The sequence below is a fragment of the Molothrus ater genome, chromosome 7 (genome assembly GCF_012460135.2).
Source record: "Molothrus ater isolate BHLD 08-10-18 breed brown headed cowbird chromosome 7, BPBGC_Mater_1.1, whole genome shotgun sequence".
NCBI lineage: Eukaryota > Metazoa > Chordata > Aves > Passeriformes > Icteridae > Molothrus > Molothrus ater.
Window position 1 is genome coordinate 2,148,798 of NC_050484.2, and position 17,831 is coordinate 2,166,628.

General features: G+C 50.5%; 1 protein-coding gene across 1 annotated transcript in view; it reads right to left on the bottom strand.

The window, feature by feature from the left end:
* Positions 1–6,745: 6,745 nt before the first annotated feature.
* NDUFA10 (NADH:ubiquinone oxidoreductase subunit A10) overlaps positions 6,746–17,831 on the bottom strand; it is a 29,281-nt gene continuing 18,195 nt past the window's right edge. The window contains exons 9-10 of the mRNA XM_036386943.2: positions 17,052–17,160; positions 6,746–7,203 (exon numbers count right to left, since the gene is read on the bottom strand). Coding sequence (XP_036242836.1) covers positions 7,135–7,203; positions 17,052–17,160 — 178 coding nt within the window. The 3' untranslated portion in view covers positions 6,746–7,134. The remainder of the gene's footprint in view (positions 7,204–17,051; positions 17,161–17,831) is intronic.

Consider the following 17,831-nt stretch of genomic DNA (forward strand, 5'->3'; position numbering starts at 1 on the left):
GCCAGAAGGCAGCTAAGTTGAATTTCTCTCCAACAAGCTGGCTGAAGTTTCACACCCTGCATTAATTTGCCCACAGTATTTTGGGAAGACCTTGGGATGGCAGCATGCATCTAAAGCCTTGGGTGCACCAGGATCCATCCCAGCAGAGAAGAATCTCCAGGCAGAGCCAGAGGCTCTCTGGGATGCCACAGCAGTTTCCCACGCCTGGGGCTGATGCCAGTCCCTGGTGGGGTTGATGCCAGCCCCAGCAGGGTTGATGCCAGCCCCAGCACTCCTGCTTGTGCTGACACGGCAGCCCAGCACAGCCAGCCCAGGGCTGGTCCCAAACCACACATGGAGCTGCAGCCACAGACAGCAGGAGCGGCCTCTCCTCCCTCCCAGGCACAAGGGCTGCGAACGCAGTTCAAAGTTCTCCTCAGTACAAAAACGGGCTTTGAGGGTAATTTCTTGCAGCTTGAAAGCAGCTGAAGTTAATTACAGAGCAATGAAATATTGCACTTTAATATTGCTTCATTCCCCGTGGCTGGGCTGCCGTGGAATGCTGCTCCATCCCCAGATCCCGACCCGAGCGCTCCCTCATCTCCAGGTGACATCCCAGGTAAGCCAGGGAGAGGCAGGCTGAGGGATGCACAGCCCTGTCCCAGGTAACCCAGGAGAGGCAGGCTGTGGGATGCACAGCCCTGTCCCAGGTAACCCAGGAGAGGCAGGCTGTGGGATGCACAGCCCTGTCCCTGTTAACCCCAGGAGAGGCAGGCTGAGGGATGCACAGCCCTGTCCCTGTTAACCCCAGGAGAGGCAGGCTGAGGGATGCACAGCCCTGTCCCTGTTAACCCCAGGAGAGGCAGGCTGAGGGATGCACAGCCCTGTCCCTGTTAACCCCAGGAGAGGCAGGCTGTGGGATGCACAGCCCTGTCCCAGCTAACCCAGGAGAGGCAGGCTGAGGGATGCACAGCCCTGTCCCTGTTAACCCCAGGAGAGGCAGGCTGAGGGATGCACAGCCCTGTCCCAGGTAACCCAGGAGAGGCAGGCTGAGGGATGTACCACTCTGTCCCTGTTAACCCCAGGAGAGGCAGGCTGAGGGGTGCACAGCCCTGTCCCTGTTAACCCCAGGAGAGGCAGGCTGAGGGATGCACAGCCCTGTCCCTGTTAAACCCAGGAGAGGCAGGCTGAGGGATGTACCACTCTGTCCCTGTTAACCCCAGGAGAGGCAGGCTGAGGGATGTACCACTCTGTCCCTGTTAACCCCAGGAGAGGCAGGCTGAGGGGGTGCACAGCCCTGTCCCTGTTAACCCCAGGAGAGGCAGGCTGAGGGATGCACAGCCCTGTCCCTGTTAAACCCAGGAGAGACAGGCTGAGGGATGCACAGCTCAGGAGGAGGGGGATGGAGCACAGGGCTGCATCTGGAGGCTCCCAGCAGGCACAGGACCGTTCAGTGCATCCCTAACACCAGGGCACTCATGGAGCCTCCAGCCCTGTTTGGGAGGCAGGGCTGTTCCCCCAGCCGTGCCCAGGGCACCCCCTGTGCTCCTGGGCCCTGCTGCTGCCTGGCCCCACGCTGAGCCTGGGAAGCCCCTGGCTGCAGGCCAGCACTGCCCAGGTGAGCTCCTGACTCACTCGGCTCCTGAGCGAGAGCTGGAGGCCGTGGCCAAGGGCAGTGCAGGTGTCTGCATCCTCTGCAGGCCTGGGAAAGGCTGCTGGGAACACGGGGAGCAGCAGCCTGATCCTGCCTGGAGCTTGGGCTGGCTTTGGCAGGCAGCCAGATGAGCAGGAATTGTCCTGCTCACTGGTCACCCCAGAGAAGATGCCAAGTGTCCCTCTTGCCATGATGCCACTTGGGTGCTTTCTCTTGCTTGGAAATGACAGGGAGGGAATAAAGCAACAGGGAACACCAGGGTGGACAAAGCACCTGCAAACAGAACCTGTGTAGGCCAGGCAAGGGACAGAGTTGGCCCAAGCACGGCCACAGCCACCACTACACGATACAGGGCACCTCAAAGCCAGAAGGGCAGGAATGCCAGCATCCTTCTTAGTGTCAGCAGCCAAAATAGAGTTACAAGCCCAGATCTGAGAGCCCTTTGCACACACTGAAGAGCCTTGGCCACCCCAGCCCACCCCACGGAGGCTGCAGCCCCTTTCTCAGTGCCGTCAGAGGAGCAGGCTGCATTGCCATCTAATGGGATGCGCTGGGAAAGCCCCGAGCATCCTGCTGGAAACCAGCGAGACCGGGGCCCTGGGGGCTCTGCAGGTGCCCGGGCCACCCCCAGCTCTGGGGCACAAATCAGAGGGGCCAGGCAGGACTGAGAGAGGGGTTTGTGTGCCCGGAGCTGTGCCAGGGAACAAGGCAGCTGCTCCTGACCCAGTGGTATCACACCCACATCTGGCTGGGCACACCAGGAGAAGGCTTTATTGGGTCTCAAAGTCGTTTTCCCCTCACTGCCTCCCACAGCTCATAAAAGCTCCTGCCAGCAGAGCCCGTTGAATGTTAAGCTCCTCGAGGAAGCAGTTGTCCAGTTAAAGCTGCCTCCTTGCCAAAATGCTGCATGCAGGCAGACACTGAAGAGAAAACCAGCTCCACAGGGAGTCCAGAGATGGATGTGGGATGGAAATCAGCATGGCTAGGAGAAACAGGGGTGGTTGTGCCAGGAAAGCCCAGGGACTGAGGCACTGTGCCAAACCCCCAGCAGTGACACAGCCTTCCACCCCTGCTCCTCTCCATCACCACCTGTGTGACACCACGGGGACTGTGGGAGCAACAAGGGCCCATCTCCTGAATTGCTGCACTGCCAGGAGGGTCTGCTCACACCCCTGCTCCTGCCTGCAGCACCAGCTCCCAACCAGCCTGTGACCAGGGAGCAGCACTCAGAGCAGAAGCTCTGATGCCTCACTCCTGAGCCCCTCAGCTCCCTGCAGAGTTCTCCTGGCTGACAACACCTCAGGGAGAAGTCAGAGGGGACTAGAGACCCCTCAGAGTCTGTGGTGGCTTTGGTTTCCCTTCCTCACTGAAGGTACAGTCCCTCCCCATACCAACCTGACTTCCAGGACTGCTTCAGCTGCCTCTGAAGGCAATGTGAGCTCGATTTTTACCCATATCCAAAGGTAAAAGTGGAAATTTATTTCATCAAGTACCTCCTTCCTTCAGCCTTGAGTCTCTCCTGTAAGCAGAGAAACCAAAACCCAAAAAGCATTAAATGGAGTCAGTGTCCTAATGGCAAATCCCAGCCCAGTTTCTGACACCCTCACCTTTTGTGACATAAAATGAATCAACCTGGTCTCCCCCAAAACACCCAGAGGTGAAGGGAGCTGCTGTAGACCCTGCCAGGGCTGCACAGGTCATGCCTGCTGTATCTTAGCACCATTTTGTGCTTTTGTTTTTGCGTGCATCAACCCCTTTCATACACCAGAAACTCTCCTGCGAGCTTTCTATCGAAGCATTTGGTTCCTGAGAAAGAAATCCGCTTCCCCAGCGAGCAGCAATGCTTGGAGCAGCCACCTTCTTGTAGGCAGGAGAGGAAGCAGAGAAGAGCACACTGGTTAAATGCCATGCCCTGCTGTGCAGAGGGGCACTGCTGGGCCACCCTGGCACTGCACCATTGCCCCAGGAGCTGGTTCCCAGGCGTGCTCCCTGCTCCAGGAGCAGGTGGAGGGATGAGGAGCGGTGCCCGCCTCTCCCAGAGGGATCGGCAGCGCCCGCCGCCAATTCCCGCCCCGGCTGCCTTTGAAGATGCTCAGCTCTGAGCTAATTGAGACAAAGATTTCTCAGGCATGGAGAACTGAAGCCTCATTTGTAGCTGCAGTTTTGGCTCAGGAGGGTGCAGAGCACAGCAGGAGTGGTCCCATCAGATAGCAGCAGCCAGGCTGGGCTCCAGCACCTGCGCAGGAATCACAGACAGCGGGAGGCAACGCGCCGGGCTCGGGCTCGCTGGGAATGAGCCTTTGGCAGGAAAACGGGCTTAGGGCTGGGAACCAGAGCAAGATCCATGGCATCCTGCCACCCGTGGTGCCAGGTGTAAGAGCTCAGCAGGATCACAGGGAGCGACGTCATCAGATGGGATCAGCATTGGCCGACACGGATGGGAGCTCCCGGGGCAGGCACTCCCAAGGAGCTCTGGCCAGTATCACACAGTCATGGAATGGTTTGAGCTGGGAGGCATGTTAAAGCTCTACTCCAATCCCCCTGTCACGGGCAGGGACACCTTCCACTATCCCAGGTTCCTCCAAGCCCTATCCAACCTGGCCTTGGATACTTCCAGGGGCAGCCACTGCTGCTCTAGCATGTGGCAGGGCCTCCCCTCCCTCGTGATGTCTTCTCCTGTCACCCTCACATCAAATGCAAATCAACAGAAGGCCACCCCAAGGAGGAGAGTCCATCTTTTTCCTTGATCTCCAGACCTCCTTTTCCCCCAAGCCCTCCCTGAACACAGATGGCTGCTGGGGTTCTCCATAAACACTCAGCTCACACTAAACCTGCACAGACACATTTTTGGGAAGCAGCCCATCAGGTGATATTGTGCCATCCCATCTCCCCTCTGCTTTGGTTGCTTCCACTCACTTCTGCACAACTAATTCATTTTGCTTTTGTGAGCAGCACTGGGAGCCAGCTGGCATTTGTTGTGCACCTAAATTCCACTTGCTCAGCAGGCTCTTCCACAGAAGGGATTCATTCCAACCTTTGTCTGTGGTGGGGGCACAACAGAACTGAGGGCTAATATTGAAACCTCACTGCTATTGCATTGCCCAGAGCAGCTGTGGCTGCCACAGCCCTGGAAGTGTTCCAGGCCAGGCCAGACAGAGCTTGGAGCTACCTGGGATAGTGGAAGGTGTCCCTACCCATGACAGGAGGTAGGACAGGATGGGCTTTAATGTCCCTTCCAGCCCAATCCCCTTCTGTCATTTTGTAATTAAAACATCAAAGTTGCACTGTGAAGGAGGGAGAAGAAACTTTTGCTGGATCTCGTAACTGCAGCCCCGGGCTCCAGGTCACTGCTGAGGAGCCAATTCCTCAGGGAGCAGCTCAGCCATGCACAGGTGTCTCCACAGCCTGGATGGTCCTAGCCTGCCCCAGCTGAGGGGGAAGCTGCTAACAGACATACTGGGATAGCACAGACAAGCACCACTCACTCATCCCCTCTCCCCTTTCTCCCCTCCTGTGCAAAGTGAAGCCAAGGGGGAGGTTGTTGCTGAACTGGAGTGACCACAGGGAAAGCTGGTGGTTTTGCCCATAAATGTGACCTTCCCCAGAGAATGTGCCCTGGGAAAGCAGGCAGAGCCAAGCACAGGACAGGACAGGCAAGAGGCAAACCCCAGGCAATGGGAATTTGGGATAAGAGGACAGACTGCAGATGGTTTCACACATGCCCCTACACAGAAACATGGAGAGGACTTGAGCTGTATTATCTTCCCCAATCTAAGTAAGAACTGGAGATGGATTCATCCAACTGGCACAGCATAGCATCCAAAACCCAAATCTTTACAGCTGGTTTGCTAAGAGATTTTTCTTGAGGTGTTGGAGTGGGAAGGAGGGAAGAGAAAAACACAGAGGAGGGAAGAGAAAAGCTAGCACTCCTTCCTACAGCAAGGGGAGAGAAAGTTATTTCCTTCACAGATTTAGCTTATAAACAGTTTTAAAGCAGAGTTAAAGTCTGAATAACATTTTTAAAAGTGTGTTTGAGATGCATGTTGTCATACCACAGGGCTTGCCAGCACTGCTTTTCCTGACTGGAATTAAAGTCTCTTATGTCCAAAGCTCAGCCCTCTGTGCTGCTAGAGCAGGTGGGGAAGGCTCCTAAAGCTGCTCTGCACCCCAGTGAGCCCCCCCAGCTTCCCCTGCTCTAGCCACAGCACAAAACACCTCTCCAGATCTGGCACTGGGCTGCACACAGTGCCAAGTGAATTCCAGCACCATGAGGATGGAGGGCACGTGTACAAACAGAGCTGCACTCTCCAGAGGAATCCTCAAAGCACAGCAGGTGCTCCTCTCATCCCCACAGCCCTCAGAGCTGGGAATGGTGCTCTGGGCAGGTGGGGGAGGCTCACACTGCTCAGGATCTCACTGCACTGCCTGGGAGTCCTGAAGGATTCAGGCATCCCTTCCCAGAGGACAGATGGATGAGACATAAAACACAGAAGCAAAGCACCAGAGGATCAGCAGAAAGAGCCCCAGCTGTGTCCCACTGCTCCTGCATCCAGCACCTCAGCAGCCCCCAGGCTCTCATTAAGGGACTCTGCATACTGGTTTTGATACAGGAAGAGGCACAAGCAGGACTTGGCTGCTTAACTCCAAGGCACTGCCCTCAATTCTGGAATGCCTGGCAGCTCTTTTCCTCAGTGACTGAAGCAGTGAGCCCCGTGCTGGAAACGCAAAATTAACTGCAGCCTAAATCTGGACAGTGGTGCTTGAACCAATGCCAAGGGACCTCATTTCTGTGACTAGTACTAAATGAGTAATTTCTTTTAAAAAAACCCTTTCAACTTGGACTTTCAGGGACTTGCAAAAATAATAATTACACTTGTCTTTTATACCCAACAAACATTTCACTCTATAGTGGAATCAAAGCAAGAAGCTGTAAGTACAACTGCTGGCAATTATTTTGACTATTTTTTTAGAATTTTAAGCAGAGATTTTTGCTGTATTAATTGAGATAACTTATTTCCATCTCTCACTGAACTTCTTATGCTTTGCTGAGGTCCAGTCAGTGCCTTTCAGAACACATTGTTGCTTCTAATGAACCTCACAGAACACCACACGTGACAGAATACGAAATTAATTTTGTGAGAGCCAGGAGGGTACAGGTTTAATTTCTCTTGAATCAGCAGAACAACACTAATCCTGGATAATAATGTGCCACAGTCTTGAGGAAGAGAAAATTCAGCTCTGATGTTGAGCCTGCCCCAGCTCACTTGGCTATCCCCCACACTGACTATCCAACATCCCTGAGGAACTCAGGGAAAAACAAACCAGAATAAAATGGTTTTCCTTCTGGGAGTCTGCTCCCTTCTGCTGGGGACAGGAAATGATTTAAGCAGTGTTTCCTTGGTGCTCCACAAGTGATGTGGAGCAGGTGCACTGAACGTGGTGGCTCCTCTTCCCTCAGGTCCTGTGGTCCATCCTGGCCAGGGCTCCAGCAGGAAAGGATTTCATTTCAGCCAGATCCACTTGTCCCCAACGTCAGCGTTGTAGCCTGGCCCATACTTGCGCCCAGGGAGCTAAAGAAAGCAGAAAGCTCAGTCAGAACTCTGGCCAGCCACTCCCCTCAAAGTTCTGAAGTGCCTCATGGGATCTACAGAACATGAAATACTCTTTTTACATTGTAATGATCAAACTCACAGAAAAATCAGGCTCTCAGAAAAGACTGAGCTGTGCAGCTGAAGGAGGGACTGCAAAAACCACTGTACAAAAGCCACAATAGATGTATGAAAATGAGGCCAATGAGCTCAGCACCACATTCCACCTGGATTCATCCAGCCCCTCCCAGCCTGAGTGAGATGGCTCCCCAAACTGTATCATGGAGGAGAGGAACTGAATGTCATTCCAAAATAGGCACACACATTATTAAATATATGAAATACTTCATGCATGAGATACCGAGTTAATTACCACGTTAAATTAAACTGTTCAAATGAAACTGCAGATTTAGCCTTCAAGAGCTGAACTTATCTTCATTAAAGCAAAGACAGTATCTGCCTGCCTTCATCAGCAAAGTCAGGAACCACTTTTTGATGGAAAAACCCAAAGATTTTTGAAGCCTTTACCCAAATTTCAAGGATCCTGGGACCTAAGCAGCAGCCTGTGAGTCTCAGTGCTGAAGTAGTGCCCTTTGGAAGGTACTGACCATGACCTGGAATGCCAGAGGTGGTGAGATCCTGGTTCCAAAAGCAGAATCCACCTCCAGAACATCCATTCCTACCTCCAGGAACCAAAAAGAAATGGAACAGAACACCTCAGAGCTCCAATATTGGACCCAAGAAGCAAAGCACCAGAAAAACCCAATGAGTTTGGTGAGAAAGGCTGAAGCCAGCAAAGATGCTGTAATCAAACCCTTCCTTTAAAAATAAGCTATCTGCTGGCAGCCTCTCCAAGTAATTAAGCACAGATCATCTGCTCTGTCTCCAAACAAACACTGGTTTCACACAAGACCCCAGACTTGTCCTGAGGATTTTTCCTTTCCAAAAAAACATGTAAGAGGATCCTATCGGGGACAGCTGGCCCTGCAGAGAGAAGCAAGATGCACTCTTGATAAAATCTGTACTCAGGCCACAAAAATGAACTATTTAATAAAAGATGAAGCCTGTTGTTTTGAGGAAGGGGAACTGTGTTTATATTCACTCGAATGTCAAAAAACAAGACACTTCTTTCCCTAAAAATCAAGCTGACAGAAGACCTGACCTCCTCCACAAGACACTCCCCCACCCTGCCTTGTCACAAACCATTTGTGAGCAGTTTTTCTGAGCTTTTTCAATTAATGTCCTGTCTAAACATCTGCAGAAACCACACAGTCCTGTTGAGAGTTCCCCCCACTGAGCAAAGAGGAGATGGGAGATGAAAATAAATTATTACTACCTCTGCCCCATGGATTTCCAGCAGTGAGCCAGGGAGGACATGAGACCTCCTGTGACTAGCCTGTGACACAAAAACAGCTCTCCCTGGTCCTCTCCAGGCAGCACATAATTGGCCCTTTGATACTTGAAGAGATTCCCAGATAAGCAGATTATTAAAGCAACAGGAGATCTCTGGGAAAATACAGCAGTTTACAGTTTTGTTTCTGGGTACATCTGCCCTCTTTAAAAAGCTACAATATCAACCCCAACAGAATTCAAATTCATTGTCCAAAACAAATTCCCTGGGTGCCTTTGGTTAAAGACATGCAAGACATCAAAGCAAGTGTTGTAAGTATTCATCCATAACTCCATCATTCACAGTGGGCCTTGGCAAAGGCAGGACAGTTTGGGGATTTGTTACAGCTAAGCTTTCAAAATAGCCAAAAAGAAAAAGGGAAGAGGCAAGTAAACAACTCCCATCTTACCTAGGAAGCAGGAGGATGGGAATTGATGCTCTGTGCACAAGTGACACAGGCCACTTTGCCAAAGTCTGCTCTTCAAATCCCACATTGTCCAGCTGTGACTGCAGTAAAGGAGCTGCACGGTTGGAACAGGGCAGGATTCTGCAGAGAGGAGTGGCAGGAGCAGCAGGGAAGATGTGGGGATGCAGGGCAAGGAGGAAGATGTGCTGGTTCTGGGTAGGCTGGTGCTCTAAAGTGCACCCAGCTGAAATTGCCAGGCTGCTCTTGGCCAGCACAAGGGCAGGGATGGAAATCAGAGAGCAGCCCTGAGGCTGCTGGGTTTGTCTAGGCTGGGCAGCCTGGCTGCAAGAGATGATGGAAAGGAGACAGGAAAAAGCTCTATGGGACTTGCCAGCAGCTGAGCCAACAGAGAGGGACTGAATATTCACCTTCTCTTGCAGTACAAGCTCCCTGCAAGTGTCCCAGGCCAGGCTGGAGGTGGAAGGTGCCCCTGCCCATGGCAGGGGGGCTGAGATGAGATTTAAGGTCCCTTCCAACCCAACCCATTTTCCACAATTTGCTGATCACAGAGGACCCACCAGGCAGCCCCAAGAGCTCCCCCACATCCCTGCAGCAGGAGGCAAGGCTGAGCTCCTGCCAGGTCACCAAGGAACAGATTTTTCCACTCCATGGAAACTGAGTGAGAATGAAGCCTTGGCCTGCTGCATTACACTCCACAGAGCCCAAAAGTTGGCAGTAAGGATTATTTCCAGAGGGATGGGATAAAATCCACCACACAAGAGCACAAAACTCCCTGAAATGAGCTGAACCCAAAGGTAGAGCCAGCTCAAAGGCATCAAACTGCTCAACTTTAAAAGAGCATTAGGAAAAGAGATGAAAACAAGACCCCCTCATCAGTTAAATTAAGAACCTGCCACAGAAGTGCCTGTCAAAACCATAAACATGATGAAAAGCCCTATAAAGTAGCAGAGGCTGTGGAAGAGCAGCAAGCAGCTCCAGCCAGCTGCTTGCTCCAGACCATTCCACAGCAGGCACGTGCAGGTAGAGCTCTGGAGGGCTCTAACCACCTGGAAAGGCTGTTGAGGAAGAGGCTGCCTTGTTTTCCAGCCTTTGGGGAGCAAAGAGAATTCCCATTATTGCCTGCTATTCCTGCACTGCTCTGTGCTGATGGCTGGGCTCCACAGCTCCAGGAGCTCTATAAATAGCCTGCTTGGAGCAGCACTGATCAAAGAGCACTTAAAAGCAGAGTCATTGCTCTGGGAGCAGGGCTCATTCATCAATATCCCGAGGCTGTTTAGAACAGCCACAATAACAGCCCCTGCCATCCCTGCTGGGAGCAGATTCCTGCTTCCTACAGGAGAAATCCTCCCTTCCAAAGGGCTGACAGTGCTGTAGGCACGCAGCTAAAATCTGAGAGAATCTGAGAACATGGAGCTGCAGATATTGGCTGGATTCTAGGAGGGTTTGGTTCCTGAGTGACAATAGGAAACAGCCTCAAAATAAATCAGGGGACATTGAAATCAGGTATTAGGGAAAAAATTCTTCATGGAAAGGGCTGTGACCCTTGGCACAGGCTGCCCAGGAGTCCCCATCCCTAGAGGGATTCAAAAGCCATGTGGATGTGGCACCTGGGGACATGGGCTGGTGGTGGCCTTGGCACTGCTGGGTTTAAGTTGGACTCAATGATCTCTGGATCACTGATCCTGTGCCCCAGAGCAGCAGTTAAAGCAAGGAAGGGGAACAATTTCCCCTCCAAACACACATCTGAGGTGTGCATGGCTTGGTTCACAAAGGCCTGGCTCAGATGTTTGTTATAGCCTCACTCCTGCCATCCCTTACTTAAATAAAGCCCTCAATGCTGTTAACATCCATCACAGCCCAAAAAACAAGAGCACCCAAAAGTTTTTCTGAATTGAGGCTAAAACAATTCCAGTTTGCTGGAACTGTTCAATGACTGCTGTCCTGCCCTTCATTCATTCACTAAAAAAACAGACAAAAATCCTTTGGAAAGAGAAGTGCCCATAAGAGGATCAGTTATCCACTAGAGAGTGCAGGGAAAAGCCAAGGAAATAATCCAAGCCACACAGCACAGTTAAACACCTCAAACTGACTCTACTTCACAGTGTAAGATCCATGGAGATGCTACCCCTCTATTAAATTATATTCCAATTAATTTTAATTTAATAGAGATCTACCCTGGGGATCACACCCCTCCACAGGTATGGGATTAAGAGGGGTTTGGGAAAGGGAGATGTGCTCCCACATCAAAAAGTGTTTCCTTTCACAGGGACAGACTATCAAGTTGAAAATGGATTATTTAATCCAGTGAGATTTGACTGTCTTCTTGATTCACAGAGGCACCCAGTGCCTGGGACAGCAGAGGCCATCACCTAAAATAAAAAAGACACAACCCCCAAACCCAAGATTTGAGACAAGGTCTGTCAGGCTCTTTCCCTACTGTTTCTGAGATAGATATCCCTGCCAACTGTCCATGATACTTTTCAGGGCAAGCAGGGTGGAAAAGCTGCCTGTTCCTAAAGAGGGGATGCTCTCACACTCTCTCTATATGGACAGGATTGGTGAGAGCAGAGGACAAGTGGGAAGGTGGGAAGAGGAGCAGATCCAGGTATCCTTGAGCAACAGCTCTGTCATTCCCAGGTTTTTGTTATTCCTCAGGTTCTTTTGGTCTTACTGATACCTAGCTAGGCATCATTTTGTTACTTTAGAAAGGGCTAAAACTATTTCTGCAGAGATAAAACAGAAAAAACAACAACCCTTAAATGAAGCATCTTCTAATTTATTGTGTGTCTGTTTTCCTTCCTTCCTGGATTCAAGAGCAGATAGGGCTGGGCATTACAGCTGTCAAACACCTCCTTTAAAACTGAATTAGGAAAGGAGATCTTGATCCTAAAAAGAATGAAAGCTTCATCAAGCCAAGAAAAAAAAATGGCAGGAGAGAAAAAACAGAAGGTTCTATCAAAGGCAGCAGCTATGGCAACGATCGCAAACATGGAGAAGGAAAGATATCCTAAGCTCCCTGCTCCTGCAAAGGCAAGAGTTGATCCTGTTGTTGATCCAGATTTTGGCTTTCTGAAGCTCAAGCATTCCTTTTGTAGCTCTTCCAGGAGATTTTTATGTTAAGAGGTCCCTGCACCCTCAGCAGAGATGGGGAGCTAAGGGCCCTGTGCTTGCCAGGGGCCACCCTCAGCCCCACAGCTGCCAAGAAGGGCCAGAGCAGCTCCTGAGCCCCTCAAGCCTGGAGAGCCTTCCCTTAACAGCCTCCCTCTGGGGCTGGCTGTGATTTCCCACTGCAAACACAAGCTCTTCCAGCACTCCCAGTGCTGGGTTGTGGGACAGAGCTGACTCATGCTGCAGGCTCACCTTCCACCACTCAAAGCTACTGCCCTGCAACCCCTCCAGCCTGGAGGCATGGCAGACATTGGAATGGAAAAGAATGATGAAAAGCCTGGGAGAAGAGTGTGGGATTCCCCTCCCCTCTTCCCTGCTTGCTGCTACCCAGGACTGCAGGGCCCTGCCAGCCACACATTCCCAAGCCCTGGGGCAGGAGGGAGGAGGATGAGGAGCAGGGCACAAGGAGGAAGTAAGGCCAGGCAGCTGAGCTGTGCAGCTGCTGTGGAAGAAGCTGGACTGCACCTCCCAGCAGCAGCCAGGACTTTTGATCTGCTCGAGCTCTCCTTGCCTCATGCTCAGCATCCCTATATTCCAAAAGCAGCCTTCCACCAAGGAAAACAGAGAGGGAATTAAAATGAGAGCCTTGTCTTACCTTTCCATGGCACAGGACAAGGAGGAATCACCTCACACTGCCACAGGGCAGGGTTAGATGGGACATTGGGAAGAAATCCTCCCCTGGCAGGGTGGGCAGGCCCTGGCACAGGGTGCCCAGAGCAGCTGCGGCCGCCCCTGGATCCCTGTCCAAGGCCAGGTTGGACACTGGGGCTTGGAGCAACCTGGGATAGTGGAAGTTGTCCCTGCCCATGGCAGGGGGTGGGAATGAGATGAGTTTTAAGGTCCCTTTCAACTCAAAGCATTCTGTGGTTCTTTGATTCTCCAAATTCCAGCAAACAGCTGCACTTTTATGTACACAGAAAAGCACACGCACGTCAGAGCCGCCGTTTTCCCCACTCCAGGAGATGCAGCAGGAGTGTGAAGTACATCAGCACATTATTTAAGTACACTGATTCCATTAAACAGAGCCATTTGTTTTCATCTCCACTGCAAACACATCTGCCTAAGTGCTCCAGCTCTCCAGCTCCACAGGGCGCACACACAGAGTTTGGAGCATTATCCCTGGGGATTGTGTGCACTTGGAAGAAAGGCAGAGAGATACAGCAGTTGTTAAGGGAATAAAAAAAGGGTAGTCAAGCCTTTACTAGTCTGACAGTTCCTAAAATAATGTTGCTTCCCTGAAGAATGAACGTGCTTATCTCTGATCTACAGAACCTGACTGAAAGGTTGCTTTTCCCTTGCCAGAAGAGCATCCTTAGAAGTTGCTGAATGCCTGAGCAGAGCTGCTGGACCCTGCCAGAGGACTTCATGGTATAAGAAGGCTGCAGAAAGCCACCTCCTCACACATGAAAAGAGCCCTTACAGAAGAAATTTAGAGGATATACATAAAAAAAAGCGAGTTTTGAGTATTTGGAACTGTATGTGGCCACCTCATTATTTTGTGGAAAAGCACACATACTAAAATCTTGAACTCTGATGAGTGTTCCTTCCTCCTCCTTCTTCGTTGCTTCTAATGAATATTTTGAACAAAACCCAGCTTCTACCTGGAATTTGTAACTCCCTGAAAACCACCATTATTAGGCAGCATGAATTGTGTGCACGGAGCTCTGAAAAGCACAGCAGTTTGCTGCCTATTGGAGAGATCAAGGATTTAGGAGTAGTTGCAGGGGGAAAAATCCCCTATGCAAATCATTCTATTTATGTGGTAAACATCATTACACCAACTTTAAAAGCACACATTTCCCACAAGGAAAAGTTAAACTTCTGTAATTATCCCATAATTAAGCCTTTACTCACAAGTCAGCCTAAACTTTTACTTACAAGTGAGCCTAAACCCTTTATCTTCAAATGCCAAAGCAGCACAGCTGTGACCATTCCTGCACAGCCATGGGCAAGGCAGGGGCCAGTGATTCCCTCTTTATAGACCAAACAGTCTCCCAGCCCAAATCTGTGAGTCTGGAAGCTCATCTGCTCTCTGTGCCTGTGCTGCTTGGCCTCTTGCTCCATCACCTCTGCACAGGAGCCTTGCCTGAGAAAAAAAAAATTCAACCCTTCATTTGCTAAACAAAGTTGGAAGGTAAAAAAAAAACAACCAAAAACCCAGATCTTCAAAGTTTCAGCACAAAGAATGCAATCCTCAGAACATAAAACAGCAGGTGGGGCTGGCTTTGTGCTTCCCCTTCCAGTAGCTGATGGAAAACAGGAAAACTCAGCATCTTTTGCATTGTGCACCATCCCTGTACACCCCCCACACCACTGAAGGATTACAAGTATCCAAGCACTTAGGAGAGAGAAAATGAGTATGAAAGTAGCCTAAATTTAACAGAATACTTCCTGAAACAAGCAACTCCTCCTGATTCCAAAGGACATTATCACTTTCCACAGCACTTTCCTGAATCAGGGCCTACAAACAAGGCTGCAGAAGGGAGATTATATTTTGGCAATGCCTTTTTTTGCTCAGCTTCAGCTGTCAACTAACTGGCATGGAGCAGAGCCATCCAAGAGCACAGCTTTCCTTCCCAGGTACCCATATTCCCACTCCCAAGCATCCTTTTGCTACATCTGCAAGGCAAGTCAAAAAATTTCTCCTGGCAGCCAGTTACTGGATGAGCCAGGACATTCTCAGTTTCCTGGCAGCACAAAGAGCATGTGCTGCTGTACAGCCAGAGGAAAAAAGGCTTTCAGAAGTCTCACCCCAGGCTCTCAGCACACAGCACCGAGGTCACATCTAGCTGTGTGTCAGGCAGCCTCAGTAATTCCCAGCTCCACTGCAAAGGGACATGGCAGCCCAAAAAAAGCCCTCTCATCTCAGGGAAGAAAGGCACAGGCAGTGCAGATGGATGCTGTGAGCTAGAGACGAGTCATGCAGCAGATCCTGCTCAAATCTGTGCTGCACAGCACAGGCAGCTCCTGGAGGGAAGGGCTCCAACAATCCTCAGCCCGAGCTTGAAGTTTTGGATTTAAGAATGTGACAGCATGAGGAGGAAATTCTGAGAGCAATTTCTCAGGGAGTTTTCAAATCCATTAGATAACCTCAGATGTTTTCTGCTACTTTAACCTTTAGCTTTAGCCCCTTTTACAAGCTAGAAAGGTCACATCTCAAATGAGGCAGAACAGTGTGAACCCAGGAGCCTCTCCACTACACAGCCAGCCGAGGAGGAACAAATTACTGGAATATTCTGTCCATTCCAGAAGAAAACATTGGTGGATCAGTTTCCAAACAAGTCCATCAATCTGTAGCTTACATTTTAATCTCAGTAAGAGACTGTATACTACCAAGAAAAGAAAAACGATAGGGTTTGGATTATGCAAATCATGGCTTCTAACAATTTATATTGTATATTTCTCCCTTTGTCTTCAGGACTGCTTGGAAAATAATAAGATGCAGTGGCAGGGATGATTCCAACCCAACTGGAAAACAGAGGCTCACCTGGAACTCTGGCCACTCAGCATTAATTACCATCAGCTCCACAACTTCTCCAAGGACCTTCTCCAGTACCTGGGCCTTAGGCAAGGGAGAGGACCCCATGCCAGGGAAGCACAGAGCAGCACGAGGGCAGAGCTCCGGGGGGATTGGACGCTGCTGTCTCCAGAAGCAGCAAGGCAGGAGCTAATTAAAACCCTGTGTGGGAGCCTGCATGAGGTGTATGAGAGCACTGGGCACAACAGGCTTTGGATGTGTGCCCACGTGCAGAAACACTCTATTTAAAGCAACAGCACTTTAGGGAAGCGAGGCAGCATTCATTCCTCCTCTGAAAAAACACCCCCTCCCTCAGCATTCGATAAGGACTCGCCATGGGTTTCCAATTTTCTTGTTTGACTTAAGGGAGTCTTTTTAAGATTTCAGAGGCCACAGACTCATCAGGGCACAAGAAACAGAAACAAATGAAAACCATTTATCCTTTAGTCCACATTTAAAGATGAAAAAAACCAAATAAAAAAAATATCAGCTTATGAAACAAACTATTTGCTTCATTATTCCCCTCGGGGGGAAGCTAGACTTCAAAAAAGGTGGGGATTTGGGCAAAATGCACAAGTTCCCAAGAGCAATGGGCAAGAGGGTGGCAGGCAGGGTGTCCCCAGCAGTGAGGAGCCCCCTGGCCACTACCTACCTCTAGACAACAGATAATGTAATGGTTGCTGGACATAATTATTTTATCATTTATTAGGAACTAATATTTAAATCCCATTTTACGCATTCATTTTTTTATCTTGACTTTTTAAAAATTAAATAATTAAACCACATATCCCTACATTATCCAAATCATTTATCATCAATACACTTTCAATTAACCTTCCTCTATATTTCCTAGTGCCAAAACCAATAACCAACTGTCATCATCACTCCATAACCAACCCCTAAACAAACACAGAATTAACCCCAGAACTAACCCCCCCCAAAAAAAACCAAACAAAAATACAAACCATGATCATAAATCATCAACCAATCATCCACCAAATTTTACATTCTTGTAGTTTATAAAAAGCATGACAGTGCTGTCCCCAGCAGTGAGGAGCCCCCTGGCTGTGTCCCCAGCAGTGAGGAGCCCCCGGCCGTGTCCCCAGCTGTGAGGAGCCCCCTGACCATGTCCCCAGCAGTGAGGAGCCCCCTGGCCGTGTCCCCAGCAGTGAGGAGCCCCCTGGCCGTGTCCCCAGCAGTGAGGAGCCCCCTGGCCGTGTCCCCAGGTGTCCCCAGCAGTGAGGAGCCCCCTGGCCGTGTCCCCAGCTGTGTCCCCAGCAGTGAGGAGCCCCTTGGCCGTGTCCCCAGGTGTCCCCAGCAGCACTCACCGCCCGGTACTCGTAGTAGATCCTGTCGTACTCGGTGCCGCCGATGGTGATCTCGGGGACGAAGCGCGGGATGGACACGGAATCCATCACTGCAGCCTTGTCCTGCACGCTGAGGGAAACAGGAGCACTCAGGTCACACCCTGCCCCAGCAACAGCCAAATGTTGTACCCAGAGAAGCTGTGGCTGCCCCATCACTGGAAATATTCCAGGCCAAGCTGGATGGAGCAACCTGATCCAGTGGAAGGTGTCCCTGCCCATGGCACGGGGTGGACTGCCAGGGCTTTAAGGACCCTGCCAACCCAAACCATTCTAGGATTCTTCATTATCCTCATCTATGATTTTGTGTTAAATAAAGCTTCCAAAGATTTGGGCTGTTTTCCAAACATTTATCCTTCTCCTTACAATCTATGATGTATTGCCCCTCATCCCTGCCTCCAGTTTGCTCCTGCTCCAACTTCCTGCTTCTCCATTTCCCCTCCCAGGTTCATCCTCCTTGGAGATGCTCCATCATTCCTGGGACCCTTCTCCATGAATCCCCTCTGACTTTTTTGCTTTCTATAAAAGCAGTGTAAAACCCAGTGGTTTTACTGAATGCCACACACTACCCTGCTAAATTCTCATCCTAAATGGACCAGTACTGAGACAGTGAGAGGGTCTGGAAGGGGGCAGTGCCTCCAGCATCCTGCCTTGGAATACCTGGAGGAAGCTGCAGCAGCTCCAGTGATAGATCTTAGAATCCACCACTTTGCATAGCACCAGCACTTCAGATATCCCAAATTT